General features: G+C 34.4%; 1 protein-coding gene across 1 annotated transcript in view; it reads right to left on the bottom strand.

The window, feature by feature from the left end:
- LRP1B (LDL receptor related protein 1B) overlaps positions 1 to 23,034 on the bottom strand; it is a 2,070,284-nt gene that overhangs the window by 596,422 nt on the left and 1,450,828 nt on the right. The window contains exons 34-35 of the mRNA XM_043894665.1: positions 22,760 to 22,885; positions 21,571 to 21,702 (exon numbers count right to left, since the gene is read on the bottom strand). Coding sequence (XP_043750600.1) covers positions 21,571 to 21,702; positions 22,760 to 22,885 — 258 coding nt within the window. The remainder of the gene's footprint in view (positions 1 to 21,570; positions 21,703 to 22,759; positions 22,886 to 23,034) is intronic.

Here is a 23,034-nt window from a genome sequence, read left to right as displayed (position 1 = left end):
GCTCAGACATTCTAAAAAAATTTAATATGTCCTAGGGAGATAAAGAAAAACAAGACTCCTTAAGACATTTTGATTCAATGAGAATACAAATGAAATAGTTTTAGAAAGTTAGTGACAGAACATCTTAAGAAGGGTAAATCAAGGACAAAGGCTTTTCCTGAAGTAGCAAATTTGAAATATTTCCCATTATCAAAGAAGAGATATAACAATTCTATATATGTATGTTACGTGTGTGTGTATGTGTGTGCATCCTTTCCTTCTGCTATACTACCTTGAGCTTAAGTCTTAGATCTTAAAAGAAAAACTGTGACAGACTAGTAGATAATTGGATAGGCGTCTACAAAAGGAAACTCTAGTGCTTCAGGAAATACAGTGAGTGACTAAGTGGATCTGCCTTCTTTCCTTGGGTGTCAAATTGAATGAATGCATACCATGACAAAGTCTTTATTTAAGACATGTATGAAGAATGTCTTCCTATAAATCCTACACTATATGTTATATTTTGTTTCTGTTTTCCCAATGTATGAAATATGATGATTAGATCATAAAGTTAAATAATGAAATATCCATAAAAAGCTTTGTACAGAAAGTTCAAAGCTTTATGCATACAAGCCACAAACTAGAAACATACAAGACATTCATCAATGGAAGAATAGCTAAACAGACTATAGCATATTCACACAATGGGATATTATTCAGCAATAGAAAGGAACTCACTACTAAGACATGCACGGATTTGATGGCCTGAAGTGAAAGAAAGACACAGAAGAATATATAGTGTGTGATTCCATTTAAATAAAATTCTAAAAGTGGAAAAACTAACCAAAAATCAGATTGCTTCTGAGGACAGTGCATTAAGAATTAAAAGATGAAACAAATACTCTCAATGACTCCCTGGAGGACTTTGTGTTTTCCTTTCCTGTGACTCTGGATTCTGTAGGTTTGGAGCTCCTGGTTGCAAAGGGATCTGCTTTTGTCAAATGACCCCCACAAGGGTCTCATTGAACTATAAGCTACACCAGCTGCCAAGAGACTCTACACTTCTTGTGTCTAGAGGATCATCAGATGAAAAGTAAGTCTCCAAACCAGTAGGGACTTTTGACCCTGAGAAGCATGAGGAAGTAAAACTGTTCTCTTACCATGTAGCCAGGAAGGAGTATATGTGAAACCTGGGTCATTCACTCAGGAGCCTTCTAGTACTCTCCCAAAAAACACATCCAGCAACCCCAGTCTGAGAACTATGACCAAGGATTCAGACCCTTCAGAAACTAAGGTTCGGTTCACAACATCAGATAAGCCCCCGACCCTATCTGGATTGCAAAGAGAATCAAAGATTGGATTATTGCTGCCAGGTCATTCATATGGCCAAGAAGTAGAAGATAAGGAGGCAAGTTCTACCCAAAACTCAAGGAATTTACTTCTCTGTCAGTTTGGCTCAGGGGCTGCAACCCACTGACCTCACTAGTTCAACACACTTCTACCTTAGGGCTTACTATGCTCTGCTTTCCAGTGAATTTGCACAGGATTCTTATTTCTTTCACTCAGGCTAAAACTCACCTCTCCACGTTTTTCCTGAACACATGAATAGAGATGCTGTCAGTTTTGTTTCTGTAGCACCTTCAGTTTGTAGAAGAGTTTGGCACAGTGTAGGTGCTCAAGATTGTTGGGCCAATGAAATTGGCCAGTGGATAACAGCACAATTCAATAATAACATTGTATTTCAATCTATTTGCTGCTTAAAGAGAATAAGGTGAAATATATCATTATTTTTCAAACTAAAATGTACTATTGCAGTAGTAGAAAAAAGTAATCAGACAGGGGACAGACTATCCACTTTCACTGAGAAAATTCTTGGAAGCCATCATGCATATGAAAGTCTGTACCCCACATTTTACATTTATTTCATGGTACTCTTTTTAAAGCACCCTATAAAAAGATGACTCAAATGTAAAAGAAGAATATGTAAAACTACTTTAAGGAATTAAAGGTCAACCCCTTCAAAAGTGATCAACTCTACTGAATTTAAAGTCAACAAGCCAATGCCTAATTGGTCAATTTCTATTACTGAAATTCTTTAAAAAAAAAAAAAAAACGAACACATTTCTGTTTTTCTGTTGTATTTTACAATAGAAGAAGAACCTAATCTGATCCAGCAGCTTTTTAACTTTTAAAAAATTACTATTAAATTGCTTTCTACTTTCAAATTAATACTGAGCACTCATTCATTTTATCAAAATTATGACTATCCTGAAACAATTTACAAAATGGCTGAAAATTATTTTTTTAATCCTTTCCACTTTGAGCATTCACTCTCCCTTTTCTTCCTCTCTCATTTTTGTCCTTCACCAGAATTGCTCCATTTAATAAAACACTTTCTTCCTGAACTCAGATACTCCACTGCCCAACCTCCCCAACTTCCTTTCCAAGGCAAAAGCCATTTGGTTATCTTCACTATGAAAAATCTGTCTTTTTCACAATGACTATATATTAGCTTATAACTCGTCTCTTCAGACTCAAAGTATTAAGTAATCAAATAAACTATTTACTGTTTAGCAGAGGGAATATTGTAAGGTGGAAAGAAAACTGAGTTTCAGAGGCAGTAGAGAACTGAATATTTGGGTACCATAGTGTATCAGTTATGGGACTTTGAACAAATTATTTAACCTTTCTGAAGTCTGAATTACAAATCCTTAAAATGAAAATAAATCCTATTACACAGGATTGTTCTGAGGTTTTGTGATATCTGTGGGAAGTTGTCCAGCCTTGGGTTAATATATGGTTCATGATACAGTTGATAAATAAACACTTGAAGAGGCCTTCTGGAGATACTGGTGCATTTTTGCTCTAACAATGAAAGAACTCTGTAAAAGATACTCTTGAGCACTTCTCCAATTCCCCTACATATAAACTCCCTTTATTCTTTTCTATTAATAGAGTTCGCAAAAAGAGCAATAAATGATGACTGTCTTTCCTAAAAGTAGAAAAACTGAAACAAAAAAATTAAATCTAAGTAAAAATGTAGTAAAAATTATTAATAAATTATTTTACCTAATATTGAATCAAATTGTAGCTTTGCTAAGCAGGTGAATATGTAGGCTTCTTACCTAATTATTTTATTTTATGGGTCACCTAGATTGTAATCATTAAAACCCATTTAACTTGAATCATAGTCGAAATATTCCAATGCTCAGAACACTGATAATAACCTGGAAATAATCAAGTTATGTTTCACAAGGTTAACTTGTGATTAATTCCCTATTTTATTGTGATTATTCTGAATTTGCAAATGCACACAGGAGAGTCTTTTTTTTTTTCCTGAATTTGAGTACTTAATTTCTCACCGCATGCATGTAAGGACAGGTTTGTATAATACTGATTATTTATCAGAGGCTTTTAGTCAGATTTTTGCCAGCAGCAGGCAAAATGAAGCCATTTTATGCAACAGAATAAAAGGAAAGTGTTTTGGCCTTTACTTTCAAGGTAAAGCTATGTTCATTAACAACAAAGAAGAGGCTGTGGTAAAAAGAAGGAAAAAAAAATAATCAAAACCCTACTATTTCCTTTCAAATAGCCTTATGAAAAATTACGCAAAATCTATTTAAACATCCAAACATGTTTAAGGAAAAAAAAGGAAACGCGTGGTGAAGTAGAATTATTAAGCTCAATCAGAACACTATTATCTGTCACTAACTCTGTCACTTACCGATGTACATTTTTGGACAAGTCGCCCTAAGTGTCTGGGCTTCTGTGCCAGTTTCTAAGGCTGTGGAATAAATCATTCCAGAACTTTGGGGCTGAAAACCACAGCATTGCTTGTGAACCTGCCATAGGAGCAAGGCTCAGCAGGGGCAGTGTTTTCTGCTCTGTTGTCTCTGCTCTGCCTGCCATCAGCTGGGGTGAGCAGAATGCTAGAGAATGTAATCATGTGCAAGCTCACTGCTCGTGTATCTGGGAAAACTCAAACCGCAAGACCTGGTGCAGAGTTCCTTAGGTGTGTCTCTGTTTCTATGAAGTCTGTCAGCATGACGGCCATTTTGGAACAAAACTTCTTTACTTTACACGAAAAATAATCAATTTGGATTAGATAAGCTCTAAAGTCTCTCATCTCAGACTCTGGTAAATCTCTGATTAAATGAAAACAGAAATAATTTAAAAATGATCTGAGACAACTGGCATAATGTTAACACATTGGGATGGAAAAGAACTTCAGAGAGTAAGTAACTCTGGAAGTGTGTAAAGCATCTAAATCAGCAAATTACCACAATTTTCAGAATTAAGGATTATGTGTAATTGCAAATGCAGGACTATTTTCATAGGGAGCAATTTCCAGGACAGAGGGCAAGTTGATTGTTCCAGGCCATTTAGTCTTTCTGTTCAAAAACATAATTATCATGGCTCATTTAAAATTTGAACACCTGATGTGATATCAAGAGCTGTCAACACATTACTACTGCTAAGTTTTAAAAGAGCCCTAGGAGTATTTATCTATATTTCAGTATATTGTCAATCCATACAAAATTTTGGATAATAATAATATAATGCTGTTTTGTATGTCCATCCTGATACTGTAAATTCCATTTGAAACTGACTAAAAGAACTAATGTTACCAGTGGGAAACTCTTTAACAACAAAAATTAGCTGGCCTGGACATCTGGAGATTATATAATCAATTACAGGAGTACAGTGAAACAAAGAATGGGGAATCCTCTAAGAATAAATGGCAGAAATTCAACCAGAAACAGAGGTGTAAAAAGTCAACCAGTCCATTCTGATTTCAAGTTTTATACTTGTTTTAATGCATAATGAGTTATTTTGATATTATTCTGTATTCAAAAACCACAATTGATATATGAAGAATGTTTTATAATTGCTTCAGTAATTGATGACTTTCTAGCATGAGGAAGTTTGTTAAACAAAGCATGGACACTTGTCATTACTTATTTCTTGCCACAGATTCATATGTATTTTATCAGTTGAAAAGCTTAAATTCAAAAAGGTTAAAGCTTGCAAAGTCATATCATTTATAATTTTAACCTTGTAATTTATAAGTGTAGTGACAAGGGGACTCTAGTATTTCACACAGAGGGAAAATGACACAAATGCAAAAGGAATTTCCAGATTAAATTTCTCAATCATTCCTAAAGTGTGACTGTAAATGTGCAAAGACTTTCAATATCTAAGTTACCTTAAATTAACAGTTCTTAGATATCCTGAACTGTCTCTTAGGATGGGGCATAGTTTCCCAGTAAACTGAAACCCTTTTAGACATCCAATCTGTGATCTGAATGTAAAAAAGACAAAACCAAACAAAAAGCCAATGTTCGCCGACACAGTTTAACTTTTCGGCATGTATCATGTGCAAGTGAAAACTCTACATAAAGTATCTGAAAACAGAAGTACTCTACAGCAACATAAATAAAACCTGATTTTCAAAGTTGAAGAAATAAATGTTCAAAAATCCTTTTAACAATGACTGTGGTTCTTAATTTTTCCACCATTTATTTTAATGTATTTTGAAATATTTTAGCTTTAAATTCCATGCAAATTTTGTATTTCATTCTTTGACACCTGGGTTGATATAAATATACAATTAATATTCTAAGAACTATTTTTCCCCAGAAAATCTTCGAGTACAGTTCATGCCTAGTAACTGAGCCATGAACTCATGGTTTCATGTTTCTCCTGAAATATCTGACACATAGGCCTGATGATATTTAAATCCCATTTTAAGTAGACAGCACTTCCCTTAATAAAATCAAGCTTTGATTTTTCCAAATTTGTCACTAAAAAGATTTATATTTGGAGAAAGATGTCTAAACTTTCCTCTTGTCCCCAAGATTCATTTTCCTGTTTGGAATATGTCTATCATTAAAGCTGCTACCACTGTTGAGTTCTTAGGAAAATCGTTGCAAAACACAACAGAATATACTAATGCTCATAGAAGAGGTATACAGGAGCCCATAGTAACAGAAGGAGTGCTTTTTTATGAATAGAATCTATCTGTTCATCTGAATAGTGTTCTATAATCAAGAACACTAAACAGCCACTGAATGAACAGGATTCTACTAAATCTAATGATCTAATGATCAAAAATAACTAATTAAAATGCCATATTTTAGTATTTATTCTATAAAGGGTGGTGTTTATTTATATATTTGTTCCAGAATGATTGCATATTATACAAACATATCAAATCCTGTTTATAATAGACAATTTTTTAGAACAATTTTAGGTTCGTAGTAAAACTGAGTGGAAGATGCAGAGATTTTCCATACATCACCTGTCTCCACATACACACAGCCTCTCTCACTATCAAAATCCCACACTAGAGTGATGTCTTTGTTACAGTTAAGGAAGCTACAGTGACACATTATTTTCTCTCAAAGTTCATAATTTACAATAGGAATCACTCTTGATATTGTATATTCCACAGGTTTGTCAAGGGCATAATGATGTGTGTCCACTATCATTGTATTATACAGAATAGTTTTACTACCCTAAAAATTCTCTATGTCCCTCCTACTCATTGCTCCCCCACCTCTACCCACTCCCAATTACTGATCGTTCACTGTCTTCATAGTTTTGCCTTTTCTAAAATAGCATATATATCTCAAATAATTTTTTTAGTTATGGTTTTGGAATAAGGTAGTCATAGAAACATTTTTCCATTGCAGATAAAATTTTAAGTGTAACAAAATATTTATACTTAATTTTCAGTTAAATCTATTATAATTTTTCTTTTCTGCAGCTAAACAACAACATAATCTTTGTGCATTCATTTAATGACTGGGTAAATTCTACTTCAAAATCTTGTTTCACTTCAGTAAACAAGACATCAATTCCTGAGGAAAAAAAAATTTAAATTAAGCTTGAGCCACTTGTTTTCATATTTCTTGCACAAATTATACAGAAACACTTTGTCAGTAAGAGTTTGAACAATGTCACTGATTTATGCACACTTGAATAAAAAGTGCCAATAATTCTAGTTTCAGAATGGTGACGTGAGGAGCGTAGTGGGTCCAACCTCCAGGGAAACGGGCAAAACTGGTAAAAATTATTTTAAAAAAAAAGTTCAAAATCTCTTAAAATTAATGTAAGGGTATATGGTAAATGGAGGAAAAAAATTTTTAAGAATTGCTTAATCTTAGTAGGAACAGTCCCTCTTATCACTGTCCCAGTGCAGCTTGGTGGAAACTCTACTACTGCTAGAATTGTGTAAGAAGATGGGGTTCTCTTTCTCCTCAGTTCCTAATAACGAGTCTTACTAGGAAAGACAGGGCACCAGCATTTCTTACGCCCTCCAAATCCAAGTTGCAAACACTAAACTCCTGGTGATTCAGCAGAAAGCTCAGGGCCTCCCTAACTGTAGGGGGAGCCCCCAGCTGTAGGAGGCAAGTTCTTCCTCAGGAGAGGGAGACTAGGAACACTGTGATCTTGACTGCCCTTAATTTACTTTGCTGCTGGAGCAGAAGTTGCATGCCAAGAGAGACAAGGCAGAGACTACCACCCTCTCTAGTACCAGGATTAGTGACACATAGATTTTTTTCAGAATGAGAAACAGTCCTTAAGAGCAGAGTACTCTAAAACTCTCCCCAATTCAATTCCCTTTATTTGAAAAGTATGGAGAAGTTCAACTCTAAGTGTGCTATCAAAAGCAACAAAGATTTTTGTTGTAAATAATTAAGAGAAGGATTTAACTTATGAAAGCTACAAGCTAAACTATAGGCCAACTAGTTGTCCAAACAAACCGTGAAAAGACACATAAAAACTTTTACATCTGGAAATATATTAATGTAGTATGCCATATGATCAGAGCAAATAAGAAAAGAAACAGAAAAAACACTGAACCAAATTCAACACTCCTTTATGATAAAAATATTCAACAAATTGGGAATAGATTAAGAATATTGACAAAAGGAAAGCAGTAAAAACAGCTCACATCATGCAATTAGTTAATGTATCAATACTGGATGTTTCCCTTAATATCAAGAACAAGACAAGAATGTCTGCATACTACAAATTTTAAGCAGGGAAAGTAGGCAAAAAAAAAAAAAAAAAGAAGAAGAAAGAGGAGAGGAAGAGGAATATGAGAAGGAAGAGGAGTGTAAAAATAAGTAAATAAATAATAAAATAAAAAGAAGAAATACTAGGTAGAAGTTGAAAAAAAGGCATCCATACTAAAAGTAAAGAAGCATGCTAATTTGCAGAAGGAATGTCATTGTATACAGCAAATACTAAGGAATCCAGTAAAAAATCTATTGCAACTAATAAATGAGTTTTGTAAGGCTACAGGATACAGGATCAATATACAAAATAAATTTTATTTCTATATATTTATAATGAATAATCCAAAAATAAAATCAATAAATTTCCTTTCAGCAGCATGCAAACAGGAATAAAGTTAACAAAACAAATATGAAACTCATACCATTCAACATCACAGTAATCCAAATCTGTGCCCCACCACTAATGCTGAAAAAGCCAAAGTCAACAGTTCTATGAAGACCTACAAGACCTTCTAAAACTGACACCAAAGGAAGAAAAAAAAAAGAAGTCCTTTGCATCAAAAAGAATTAGAATGCAAAAGTAGGAGGATAAGAGATACCTAAAGTAACAGGCAAGTTTGGTCTCGGAGTATAAAATGAAGCAGGGAAAAGACTAACAGAGTTTTGCCAAGAGAATGTACTGGTCACAGCAAACACCCTCATCCAACAACACAAGAGACAAGTCTATACATGGGCATCACCAGATGGCCAACAATGAAATCAGATTGATTACATCCTTTGCAGCTGAGGATGCACAAGCTCTATACAATCAGCAAAATCAAGACCTGGACGTGACTGTGGTGCTGATCACCAGCTCCTTATTGCAAAATTCAGACTTAAATTGAAGAAAGTAGGGAAAACCAGTAGGCCATTCAAGTATAACCGAAATCAAATCCCTTAGGGTAATACAATGGAAGTAACGAATAGATTCATGGGATTAGATCTGGTAGAGTGCCCAAAGAACTATGTATGGAGGTTTGTAAGACTGTACAGGAGGTCATGACCAAAATCTTCCCTAAGAGAAAGAAATGCAAGAAGGCAAAATGATTGTCTGAGGAGGCCTTACAAATAGATGAAAAAGAAGAGAAGTGAAAGGCAAAGGAGAAAGAAAAAGATATACCCAACTGAATGCAGAGTTCCAAAGAAGAGCAAGGAGAGATAAGAAAGTCTTCTTAAGTGAACAATGCAAAGAAATAGAGGAAAACAATAGAATGGGAAAGACTAGAGATTTCTTCAAGAAAATTAGAGATACCAAGGGAACATTTCATGCAAAGATGAGCACAATCAAGGACAGAAACAGCAAGGACCTAACAGAAGCAAAAGAGATTTAAAAAACATGGCAAGAATACACACAAGAACTATACAAAAAACGTCTTAATGATCTGGATAACCACGATGATGTGTCACTCACCTAGAGCCAGATATCCTGGAAAGTCAAGTGGGCCTTAGGAAGCATTACTACAGACAAAGCAAGTGGAGGTGATGGAATTCCAGCTGAGTTATTTCAAATCCTAAAAGATGATGTTGTGAAAGTGCTGCACACATTATGCCCGCAAATTTGGAAAACTCAGCAGTGGCCACAGGACTGAAAAAAGTCAGTTTTCCTTCCAATTCCAAAGAAAGGCAATGCAAAAGAAAGTTCAAACTACCACACAATTGCACTCACTTCACATGCTAGCAAAGTAATGCTCAAAATTCTCCAAGTTAGGCATCAACAGTACGTGAACCAAGAACTTCCAGATGTACAAGCTGGATTTAGAAAAGGCAGAGGAATCAGAGAAAAAATTGCCAATATCTGTTGGATCACAGAAAGCAAGAGAATTCCAGAAAAACATCTACTTCCGTTTCATTGACTACGCTAAAGCCTTTGACTATGTGGATCACAACAAACTGTGGGAAATTCTTTTACCTGTCTCCTGAGAAACCGCTATGTGGGTCAAGAAGCAACAGTGAGAACCAGACATGGAACGATGGACTGGTTTAAAAATTGGAAAAGGAGTATATCAAGACTGTATATTGTCACCTAGCTTATATGCAGAGTATATCATGTGAAATGCTGGGCTGGGTGACTCACAAGCTGGAATCAAGATGGCAGGGAGAAACAGCAATAATATCAGATATGCAGATGATACCTAATCACTCTAATGTTCTAAAATTAGATATTGGTGATGGTTGTACAACTTTTTGAATATACTCCAAACCACTGACATATACACTTTAAATGTATTCATTCTATGATGTGTGAATTATATCTCAAAAAAGTTATTAGTTATTTAAAAAAAGGAAACTGTGTTTTGAGGAATTATCACAAATGTTGAAAAAGACTTACAGCTAAAACCTTAAAACAATCAGAAGTTTCAAAAATATTAGAAAGGAAAAAAAAAACTCTGCTAAGCCACATGATAAATAATGTAGCTCTATTCAAAATAGTATTTACAGATTGTTGATTACAACATAGTAAGGTGTTCATGTTAAAATATTAAGTAAAAAGTTTAAGATAACATTTTATCAAAATAAGATATTTATATTTTAAAAACATAGACTGAATGTTAATACTCCAAAATATTAACAGTTGCTGTTGGTGTAGTAATTTTTGTCTCAACTTAGTTCCATGTTTCTTAATTTTCCAAATTCCCCATTATGTACAATTTAGAAAAAAAATTAATAAATAAAAATATTTAAAAATTGACATCTGCCATCAATAAATGATTGCTGAACTAAGGACTATTATTCCATAAGCTCATTTCAATAATGTTTAATGATTATTGAACTGGTGGATGTCTACCTTTTCATTTAATCATCACTATTTTGGGTTAATAGGGTTTCACGCTAACACTGTAAATAGTATGCAAATACATTCATTGTAATTCTTTATTGCATCTGTAAATTCAAGTCTGAGCCAAGCTCAAAAATATCACTTGCTTTATCACTAAAATAGTATTAAGGGGGAACATTAAATGGAAACAAATATAAGTCTATAGTCACATTTTAAATAAGGTTATGAATAAGAGTCACCAATAAATCTTAGCTCTTTTTCCTTATAATCAGCATAATGTCTCATAAGTAACATAAAATTTTGGAATCCTCTTATCCAGGATTTAGAAAATAGCTTTTCACATATAGTTAGAACCTTGAGTTACTGTGGAATCATCAATTATTTTTAGTATCTTAATATTTAATTTGTAAGGAAAGCAGGAACTCAAAGAGAATCTCTTCTGTGAACATCTCTTTTGTTTTTTCCCTGAAGAAAAGAATAGATTCACAATAGTCCACTTTCTGGCTTCAATCACGTAAACCTAATTCTGATTCTATTCACATAGGTTCTAATGACTGTTGACTAAGAAAATAGATGGGTTTAAAAAATAGCCTACAGGTTGTTACAGTTGAAGCTGTTAATACTTGAAGTTGAATAGTCAAAAAAAAGCTGAAAGACACCCAGAGAAATCATGATTCAGAAGTGGTTTGTTTTAACTCTTTAAAATCTTCCAGAGCCAGAGATTCATAACTTGTAAGTAATCTATTCCAGTATTTATTATACTGACTATAACGTTCCATTTCTGGTTGCATCTGAGTTTTTCCCCACTTGATTTACATCTAGCCCCTCTCATTCAGTCCTCAATAAAATTAAATAATAAATAAATAAGACAAAATTCTAAAGATCGGGCTTTTTTTTTTTTTTTTTTTCCAGCATAGTCCTAGATGAATATACTAACAGAAAGCTTTATCCACAGCAAACAGTGGGGGATAACATGCTATCCTTGGAAGATTTGCACAGATGCTCTGTGTCCCATGGTGGGTGAGCATAAAGAACTGCCAGTTGTTGCCAAGTATTTTGGAGCTCCCTACCTAGACACAAAACTCTAGACAGGAACACTAGATACAACAGAACTCATTCTAAGTATATTTAACATCAGTCAACACACAGCCTGCATTGGTGCCAAGAAGAAGGCAACTACACTCATAATTTTGTGGGTGTCATACACCTCTGTATCCCCTACGCAATCCTAGATATCTTTAAACAATTTCTTGAAAGAGCTTTTCTTAAAAGCCGTTGGTGCCAGACAGTTGTCAATAGAAGATTTAGTGTAAGTTGTTATTACATGAAGACTTCTCCAGACTCTGGTAAAAAACTGTAAAAGTTGATATTATGAGTTTCTGGATTTTGTTAGAGAATTTTTCTGGAATCCTGGTCAAAAGCAAATTTGGCAAATTCATGATATGAAAAACAAGATACTAATGAATAAGATGACTAAGATAAAAAACAGTCCCCTAATGAAAGAAACATTGGGTCTGCTAATTTCGTGGATAGTAACATTACATCAGAAGTGCATTTCAAAATCATTGAAAATGTATGTTAGATTTTTCAACCTTGGCACTTAGCATTTGAGGTTAAATCATTCTTTATTGTGGAAATCTGTCTTATGTATTGTTTAGCAGAAACCCTGGCTTCTATCCAGTAGATGCCAGAAGCATCCCTGCAGTTGTGACAATGAAAATGTTTCCAGATATTACCAAATATAATCTGGGGCATACAATCATCCCCAGTTGAGAACCACTGTCATAGAACTACTAAGTCAGATATTAGTACCAGGACCACAAACTATAACCCATCCCCAGCCTGGCTTTCTGAACCCAAGGCACTGAATGGCCACAAATATAATACATTTGTTGCTGTTCTTAAAAACACATTCATTCTTGAGTGCTTCTGGAATCTTTCCTCATTTATATCTTACCCTAGCATGGTAGTATAAAGAAAACTATGGTTTAGGAAATACATATGTAACACACACACACATATATACACATATGAGTGTGTGTATATATATCTACACACACATTAGGAAATATATATGTGTATATGTGTGTGTGTGTGTGTACACACACACATACATATATTCAGCTTTGTCCCATTCCTACTGTAAAGCATTTGACAGTTTACTTAGGTCTTATTATTTTTCTCCGCCTAGAACACTTCTCCAGGTATCTAAGGCTTATTATTTATTAGAGGTAAAAGATTCAAGACTGTGATCCTGGTTCTTCATATTAATTCATCATCAATTGGTTTAAACCAGAATTCAGAAGCTGTCTGTAGAGGCGCCTCATGGATAATCCAAACTGACAATCAAAATTCACCTTTTAGACAACAATGTATAAAGATAATATGGACAAAAATCTGTAATATTGTTGTAAGCAGCCTCTGATGTGGCCACCAGTGATTCCCGTCATCTGGTATTCATTCCCTCCTCTAATCCGCTCCATTGAATGTGGGCTAGACTGAATAACTAGCTTCTAATAAATAGAATATATTAAAATGATGGGCTATCACTTATGGTATTTGGTTACAAAAGCTCTGGCTTCTATTAATAGTTTCCGTGTGCTTCTTTTCCTCTCTTTTGTTATTATTAGCATTACTTCTAAGGGAAGCAAGCACCATGTTTTAAACTGTCCTGTGGAGAGGCACTCATCACAAGAAACTAATGTCAATAGTCAGTGGGGAGCTGTGACCCTCAGTCAGACACTCACAAGGATATCATTCCTGCCATCAACCACATCGATAATTTGGAAACAGATCCTCCCTAGTTGAGCCTTCTGATGAGACCACACATCTGGCCAATACTTTGAAGGCAACCTCATAAGAGACCTAAGGTATCTCATAGATGCTATACTATTTTTTTGTTGTTTTAAGCAGCTAAATTTTAGTAATTTGTTATAGAGCAACAGATAAATAATACAAACATTACATGGAACTCTGTTCGACGTTATGTGCCAGGCTGGATGGGAGGAGGATTGGGTAGAGAATGGATACATGTATACGTGTGGCTGAGTCCTTCCACTGTTCATCTGAAACTATCACAGCATTGTGAATTGGCTATACCCTAACAGAAAATGTTTTTGGTGTTAAAAACATAAAAATAAAATTTAAAAAATAATATAAACATCAAGAGATAATAATTTTCTTATTCTCCTCTTGATGATGACAGTGACCACTATCATCATCTCCCCCGCTCTGTCTCAGATGAGGCTGTATCATTAACCTTCTGCTCCTAAGTTTATCAGGGGTAATCCTACAAGTGGTAACCATATTATCATTGTTCCCCCAAATCCTATGCCCTAATATTGCCTATCAATTATCTTTTCCAACCATAAGTACAACATGATTAAAGTTCTCATTATGAAATTATCAGGGATCTAATATTGACTACTTCACTACTGGTTATTCAATCATGACTTATATGAATTTCAAGGGCAAAAATCCAAAGACGAGTACTTAATGAATAATTTAATTTGAGCATTCCAAAGCAATCAACTCTCGTCTGCATTCATTTTGTTATTGTTCAGTCTCCAAATCATGTCCACTCTTTGCAACCCATGCACTGCAGCACACCACACCTCCTTGTCCCTCACCATCCCCTGGAGTCTGTATTACACCCCCAAACCCAGATCTTCTTCATTGTTTAAAATACTGTCTTCCTCAACAGATTATTTTGATCACTTACATTGCATAAGCACATAAAATTTTCCAAATTTAACTATGATAATGAAGTAACTGTTTAAAAAATGATAAGGATTTTTGAGGATGTTAGTTTAATTTCATCCTCTTCCTAATCTACCATGAGTGATTAGTTCCATTTCTAAGATTTCTAGTTTAGCCAGGTCCATATTCTAAAAATAGTAAGAATTTTATAGAAATAATTAGTTCATTTTTCCTTTCAAGTTCCCAAAAAGGATCCACTTACCTCTTACTGCCCCTGGCTAAGAATAAAACCATATGAGAAAAAAAAAGAAATTAAAGATCATCCATTCCTTATGGCCAGTCAGAAAATCAATTAAATAACTTCTTTTTTCCTCTTTTAACTAGAAAGTTGTCTACTTGATTAAAAACTAATGGCCAACAATCTTAGAAGCTGAATTATAGCTTTTAAATTTATTTTTAAAGACAGGGTATCAAAAAGGAAAATGGACTAATGTGTCCTCAGTTTTCTTAAAATGGGGGAAATAAACACTTCTGGGTTAAAGTTACACTTAACAATATTAATGATATCAATGCACCTAAGCTAAAAGAGACCTCCACATTATCATTTGATCTATCAGCAGTTTCCACAACGAAATAGATGCCAATCTATTATCTCAGAGACAGAGTAGGAAATAATTTCAAAAATATCCAAAATATCGACCTATTCCTAAACATATTTTCGTCACATGTCTTTAATTGTGTTTTTGTTGGATTTGTAATATTTGGTTAATATACAGTGCTTTGTTCAAACATACCAGTAAGATAACTTGTCAATTTGTTAGCCACTCTTAATAATTTATTATAAATTAGTGTAACCAGATCTTTTGAGAATAGGGTTCAAAACTCAGTTTTGACAAGGAAAAGAGTAGGAAGGACATCAGCCTATCAGATATAAACATATAAGAGATACCTGAAGAGAATCCTAAGCTGAAAAGGATCTTGAGAAGCTAAAAATAAATACAAAAGCACAGAGAGACTCAGGAGAGGGGGGAAAAAGGTGTTCAAATAGACTGGATGTACTCCTGTGAATAAGTACAAAGCTGGTATTGGGACCTTTCACTTCCATGAGGAATGGTAACTGCCTGAGAAAGAAGTTTCATGAAACTTTGTTACTCTTTTGATAACAGAATAATATACCCTAAATAAGCTGACTGATAAAAGCTTTCATCATAGTAGCTCATCACTGTGAATCTTCTGGAGCTTTTGATTTCAGGTAACCTGTTGAGAAGTCCAGATGCCTAAAAGAAGGTTACTTTCTTTTGCTTTGTATTTTATGCCTGAGTTCAGAAATTATCCAAAAAGGATTTGTGAATTACTTCCAATAATTTGTTTAACCTATAATGACTTATTCTATGTATGTTTGTATTTTATATTTGTTTCCTGGTAGTATTGGAAAGTTTGTTTTCTGGTGGCAGTTGGTATTATATGTCTTGAAAGATTTACTGGACTTGACTATCTACAAATACATACAAACTGTTCACATGATTTGAAAATACAGTCTTGAAGCAAATTTGAAATGACAACACAAATAGTATTGGTTCACTGTCACAAGAGCAAGAAGAAATTGAACCAGCCCTAAAAATTCACTTTGTTGCCAAGGAAATGGTTTTCATAAAATTGAAAAAATGTCTGAAAGCAACAGTATTGTATTTCTTAAGTTATTGCTGTTACTGACATAAAATGAATTCTTTCTATAATTCTTCTTTGGCCTTGGTTGGTGACAGAATGGTTATTAGAAAAAAATTGTAAACAGCTGTTTGCTAAGCCTCCCGGCAAAGGAAAATGAGCCTCTCACTTGAGTGTCACCTGCTTCAATTATGAAATGGATTTAAAGCTATATGGTTCTTTACATAAATCAAAATAAAACATGATCTTCTATCAGTATAAATTTGCAGAAGTGCAATTTAGTTTCATCAAGTAGTGCCAATATGGTCTAAGTAAGATTGTGTTTAAGACATTAGATATGCAAGATGGCATAGCATGAAGAATTAAAAGTAGGACACTCCATTACTATTCCCTCCCCCGATCTCTCTGGGTTTGTTTCCTTCTCTGTAACATGAGAAATGCCACTAGATTGAGTCAAAAGTTCATTCTAACATCCAAAGATAGATGTAAATGACGTGAGACTATTAAGAAGAACGTCTTTCACGGAAATAAATGACATCCAACTGTGTAAATACAGCAACAGTGTCGTGTCACATATTCTCTTTCAATGTTGTGTATTTTTATAATAGACTTTATTTTTACAGCAGTTTTAAATTCACAGCAAATTTGAGCAGGCGTCCCCATATACCCTTTCCTTTCCTACACTCACAGCCTCTTCCACTAGCAGCATCTCAAATAAGAGTGGTACATCTGTTACAAGTATTGAACCTACCCTGACAGGTCCACAGTTTATATTAGTATCTATAGGTTACATTAGGATGTAGTCTTTGTGTTTTATATTCTTTGGATTTTAACAGATGTGTAATGGTATGCTTTGTCAGTTTGTGTATTGTCTTAATAGCCAGATCACTATGTGACGGTGGGAAAAGACATTAGAATATTCCCCATAGTAACTGTAAAGCAATGACATCCCAACAATGGCTCTTTGATGCTCTCTTTAAAAAAGAAAAAAATATCCTACTGATCATCCATTCATGCATTACTTCTGAAACTATTTCTTGTTTATCTTTATCCCCCACAGCAACTTAGCTGTGATGTACTACTCCTAGCAGATAGTAATCAACATTTGTTAACACTGAGTTGGATAACTCCAATTTGAACAAAAGAGATAAAAGACGGAAAAAGAATGTATGCTGGAAAAGTTCAGTAAATGATTATGCTCTGAGTAGAATTTTATCCAGTTAAGTAATATCCTATTATGTGATTATTATGAAAAAGTCATGAATATCCCCAAAGTGGGGGTGGGGAAATTGAATAGAGCATTGCTTACTAAAGATCACATTTTTAACTGGAGCAGTGAGCTTTGTTATGAAGGCTTTTCCCCTAATTAACATATATCTTTAAAACATCAAATGCAGTATTCATTCATCAGGAGGGATATCACCCAGCAGGCCAGGATTTTCAAAGCTGAATTTTTTTTTTTTTCCAGTGGAATGGGACTTTTCCAGTGAAGTGATAAAGAATGCTTTGAACATTTTGAAATAGCCACAGGGTCTTCTTTCTTCTGTGGGTAGTATCCAGAATTGCTTCATCTGGTGAAAGAAATTTTTTCACTCACTGCAGAAAACTTTAATTCATTACAACCAAAACCCAGCAAGATTCAGATATGTTAATCCTTGTGAAAGGTATGGATTTGAGCATATATTTAGTCCTGAGAATTGTGGTAGTGAAATAATATTATATAAGTTATGATGGTCATACTTGACAAGCAATCCTCTTTCACACCATTTCCTTATTATGTTTAGAATAAGAGGCTGTTGTGCCCTTATATTTTGTCATCTTTATTTTGATCCTAAAAGTAGAAATTATGTCTCTGAAATTAATACAATCAATGAAAGAAGAGGAGATAGAATGTCTGCATAGGGAACTACTGGAGGAAGAACCTATGATTAGGTATAAAAGTCTTGATTAAAAAAAATAGGGATTGATGTCTCAAAAATTATTTTTTCTATTAATCTCTCTGGGGCAATTCAGTTATTTTCCTTCCTTCCTCTCAAAAGCATCTTCACTCAGCCTAGCCACAGAGCTTCTATGCTGTCTACAGTTGATATTGGTATGAATCAAGTTTCTGACACTTATTCTGATACTAATACATTTTCACAAAATGCAATCATGAAAGGATCAGATTGTATAGTAGAAGGAAGCACCAAAGGTATGTGGAAACATGGTCAAAAACTCCTGGTCAGACTGCCACCACCACCATCATCATTAGTGTTTTCTGTTGGTTTACTGTCTAAGTACGGTCCATCAGGCACTGTCTAGCCTCCTAGGTTTATATTTAATGACTTCAAAGAGCTAGTGATACTATTTAATCTTTAAATATCTGCTCTACATATTATTCATTATCATTAAGTTCATTTTCACTAGAGAAAGTTACTAACTTACTCTTTCTGTCCCGAAAAAATTAAGAAACAACTACTAATCTATGCAGATAACTGAACAGAAAAAAAAAACAGAAAACAAAATCCTTGCTAACTGGGAGTTTAAATATAGTTTGCAGAACAGGTTTGTAGATATTTATCACATATGCTAACTTCTACAATTTGCTGTTTTCCATGGAAATTTATTGATTTCTATGATATCACCACTATTTTCTAAGTACCTATGTGTATCAAACACTGTTTCAAACATTTGCACAAAGTGATCTAAATATTCTCCTACCACCAAAGGTGAGGAAACAGCCTCAGGAAAATTAAGCAATGTACCCAAGGTCAACACTTGTTAAGTGTTTAAACTGGTTATAGAATCCAAGTTGTCTGTTGCTAAAATCTGGCCTCTTCCCACCATAGGTTTTATTGGCCCCTATGTCTGATCCTCTTTGATTTCAAAGCAAGTTCTAACTCTGTCTCTGATTAACAGAAATTTTAATAGATTATTAAGCATTTTAATTTCACATGACTATTCCAAATGCTAACATCCTTTTACATTTAGAATAAAATGATTTTCTAAAGAGATTTCCTTTCTAAGAATGCAATTTTAAAATATAGACAGGTACAATATGAAGAACACAAAGTTTTAACAAATAACTAGCAATTGTTCTATTGAAAAACTATTTTGATATGAAGTATGTTTATTACAAAATATCAGTAGTTACTAAGGATTTGGGGCTTCCCAGGTGGCACTAGTGGTAAAGAATCTGCATGCCAATGGTGGAGACATAAGAGAAAGGGGTTGTTAGATCCATGGGTTGGGAAGATCCCCTGAGGAGGGCATGGCAACCCACTCCAGTATTCTTGCCTTGAGAATCCCGTGGACAGAGGAGCCTGGTGGGCTATGGTCCATGGGGTCATAAAGAGTTGGACATGAAGTGACTTAGCACACATGTAGAAATAGGGAGAATACTATTCTTTGCAAATAAAATTACCTCTTTCATGGCATATTATTTGAAACTTCAGCATCTCAGGGTCATTATAAAACCCGGAGAGTAAATTCAACTCATGCAAATAATCAGTTTGCCCTTAAGGAACAAGAGGTTACTAATGATCTAATCACAGCATTTGACCAAATGGCTTATTTGACATATGATTTGGAAATTCATCAAATACTTTAAAAAATCATTGAGTGTTTAAAAGAATCAAATATGTGATACCAGCTAAAACATGGGATTATGTATATTTAGTAAAAATACATATACTTATATGAATACACTTTTCAAGAAGTTCAAGTTTTTCTTAGTTTTATATCTATTAAATCCTATTAAAAATTCTAAAGAAAGATATGCTTGTAAATAAAGGCAGGGTAGATTATACATGGCAGGGTAGTGAGCATCCCACAAATAATGAGAATGGATCAAAGAGCCTTGTTTGATAAAAAAAAAAATCACACTAATTTTGGCAAAATTAGCATATCAATCAATAAAATATGCTATATCTCTCTATATATATTTGGAAAAAACATTTAACCATTTAAAAAACATAGGAAATTTGCCTCTTTGTGATTCAAAGTATTTGGTACAAATGATCTTCTTATTAAAAGGCATCTTTCATTCATCTGTGAAAATTCCCAGTAATTTTTAAATTTATAGCCATGCATTGCATTAACATATGATTGAACAACATGTAAAAGCTGAAGGAAAATTAGGCTAATATCAGAAGCTCATGTACTGATGTTTATTTTTGTAAAGTTTACAGGTCAAAGAAGGATTATTTTAATATTAGATAAAATTGTCTTTACACATATAAAAAAAATACTGGGAACATGAATTATATCTTCAACACTGAGACATTAACTCAAGAAGCACAAGACTTGGTTGGATGAGAGATGGAAAAATCTGTTTTTATAAATTTAATCCTTCAAGCATATAATAATAAATATTAATATGAACAAAAGAAGTATATCCAATGCTTATGCTATATCTGAATTTAGCAATTAGAACAAATGACTTATATCCTACAATAGATTTAACAGTTTCTACCACCAATTCCCAATCACACACTTTTTTTTGTTTGTTTATTTGTTTTGTTCATTTGTTTGGCTTTGACACTCAGCTTGTGGTATCTCAGTTTGCCAACCAAGGATTGAACCTGGGCCCTGGCAGTGAAAGTGCTGAATCCTAACCACTAGACCACCAGGGAACTGCCCCCTCCATCATATACTTGTTATTAGCCACAGAAAAATGGTAGTGTTCAATCTGCTTTCTTTCACTGCTAAAACAAAAAGGGAAGTTAAACTCTGACTTTAAAATGATAGCTACTGTACTGAAAAGTAATAGAGAATGGCTTAGCATTTATAAGTGTTTCAATTATTTGGACTCCACTATTCTTGGGGTTTCCCTGATGGCTCAGACAGTAAAGAATCTGCCTGCAATACCTAGGCTCAATCCCTGGGTTGGGAAGATCCCTTGGAGAAGGGAATGGCTTCACACTTCAGTATTCTTGCCGGGAGAAATCCATGGACAAAGGAGCCTGGTGGGCTAAGATCCAAGGGGTTGCAAAGAGTCAGACATGACTGAGGGACTAACATTTTCACTTTCATTTGCTGCTACCTGTATTAGAATAGATAATCACATTCTGAAAAATAAATATATATGTTTAAGTATATAAGCTAAAGTGTTTTTTAAATATGTATCATTGGAGAAAAGTAAACATGCCATTTGAAAAATAAAAAAGTAAAAACAAAGCAACCAAGTGACAAATATGTCATTTTTATATTGCCATATGTTAGAAAAATTTTACTTTTTAGGACAAAACTTATTTATAACAATTTGTGTATGGCTTAGAAATTCACTTCTGATTTGTTTCCTTATTCCTCATTTTGACTATCAGAGTACAGATGGAAAGGTCCTATTTCCATCATGTTTAATAAATAAAAACATCAAACATAAATTATAAATAAAAAGCTATTTACCTGCATGGAAATCTATTCCCACAGCAAATGAAGTTCCTGAGATAGGCATCAAAGCATCCATTTTGTCACTTGGTTCCAGAGGTATTCCCCTGATTCCTTCATGAACAGAGTACATAAGAAATGACTCTATACCTAAATTTAAAAGAAAACAAAAGCAAAATGAATATTTAATATTGAAATCATTCCATTGGCAGGAGAGGGGATTGAGATGCATTGTAGAAAGACCCTGAACTTACCTCCTCCCAAAGGAAGGCAAAAATTACAACTACTTACAGAGCATCTACTTATGAGAACATTCTGAAAATTAGCAGAAAAGATTTTCCACTTTTTCCTTTATACTTTATTTAAAGAAAGAATCACAATAACATGGGTAGGAGGGGCAGAGACACGATCTTGTCAGTCAGGAAACACACCTAGTCCCCGGGAGGAGGATCACAACTACAGGGGTCCTTCCTGAGGAGTGAAGGGTCTGAGCCCCACACAGGGCTCCCCAGTCCAAGGATCCTGCCCTTAAAGACAAGCCCCCAGAAAGCTGAGCTTTGAAAACCAGCTGAACTTGTTTTGGAGAGCCAAAGATATACAGGACACAGAGGCTTCTCTTTTACAGAGTACCCACAAAATCTCACATATGCCAGTACCAGCAAGAGACAGTAGTTTGGAAGGTGCCTGGGTCAGATCCACTTGGGGATCCTGGAGAGCCTCCTTGAGAGGCAGGAGGAAGTTGGGAAGCCCCTGGGGACTGACAGGCTGGCAGCAGCCACTTTAGGGATCTCGGTATCCTTCTCAAGCTATCCAAAAAAATATTCCATAGGAAGGAACACCTCCAAATTATTTCTATGAGGACAGCATCACGCTAATTCCAAAACCAGACAAAGATACCACAAGAAGATAAACATGATAGGCTAATATCACTGATGAGCACAGATGTGAAAATCCTCACTAAATGTTAGCAAATTGAATTTAACAATATGTTAAAGGGATCATACATCATGATCAGGTATATTATGCAAGGGATTCAAGGATAGTTCAATGTCTATAAATCAATCAATGTGACACATCATGTTAACAAAATAAAGAATAAAGAATTATATGGTAATCTCAGTAAACAAAGATAAAGCTGGCTCTGGTTGCCTAAAATCTGTATCAAGGAAATAAATGCATCAGAAATAAGATTTTCAAAACCTTATACCTCGACATGACATGCGGTTCTTTTGGAGATAATATCCCACTGTACACATACAAGTTCTTGTAGTTTCAGATGTTGGTAAACACAGCTGAGAACATCCACCATTATTTAGTTGGCAGGAATTGCTGCCTGCAAAGTAGAAAAACAAACAAAAGAAACATAAAAGTCAAGAAAAGTAAATCACATGTAATTCAATATCAATGGTTTAAACAAATATTATAACAACATGTTATTATTGATTTGTAAATGCTGTTGTTTCATATTGGTTAGTATCATGT

This window comes from Cervus elaphus, chromosome 33 (genome assembly GCF_910594005.1).
Source record: "Cervus elaphus chromosome 33, mCerEla1.1, whole genome shotgun sequence".
Classification (NCBI taxonomy): Eukaryota; Metazoa; Chordata; class Mammalia; order Artiodactyla; family Cervidae; genus Cervus; species Cervus elaphus.
Note: the sequence above shows the minus strand (reverse complement) of the source record. Positions and strands in the feature narration are given on the sequence as shown.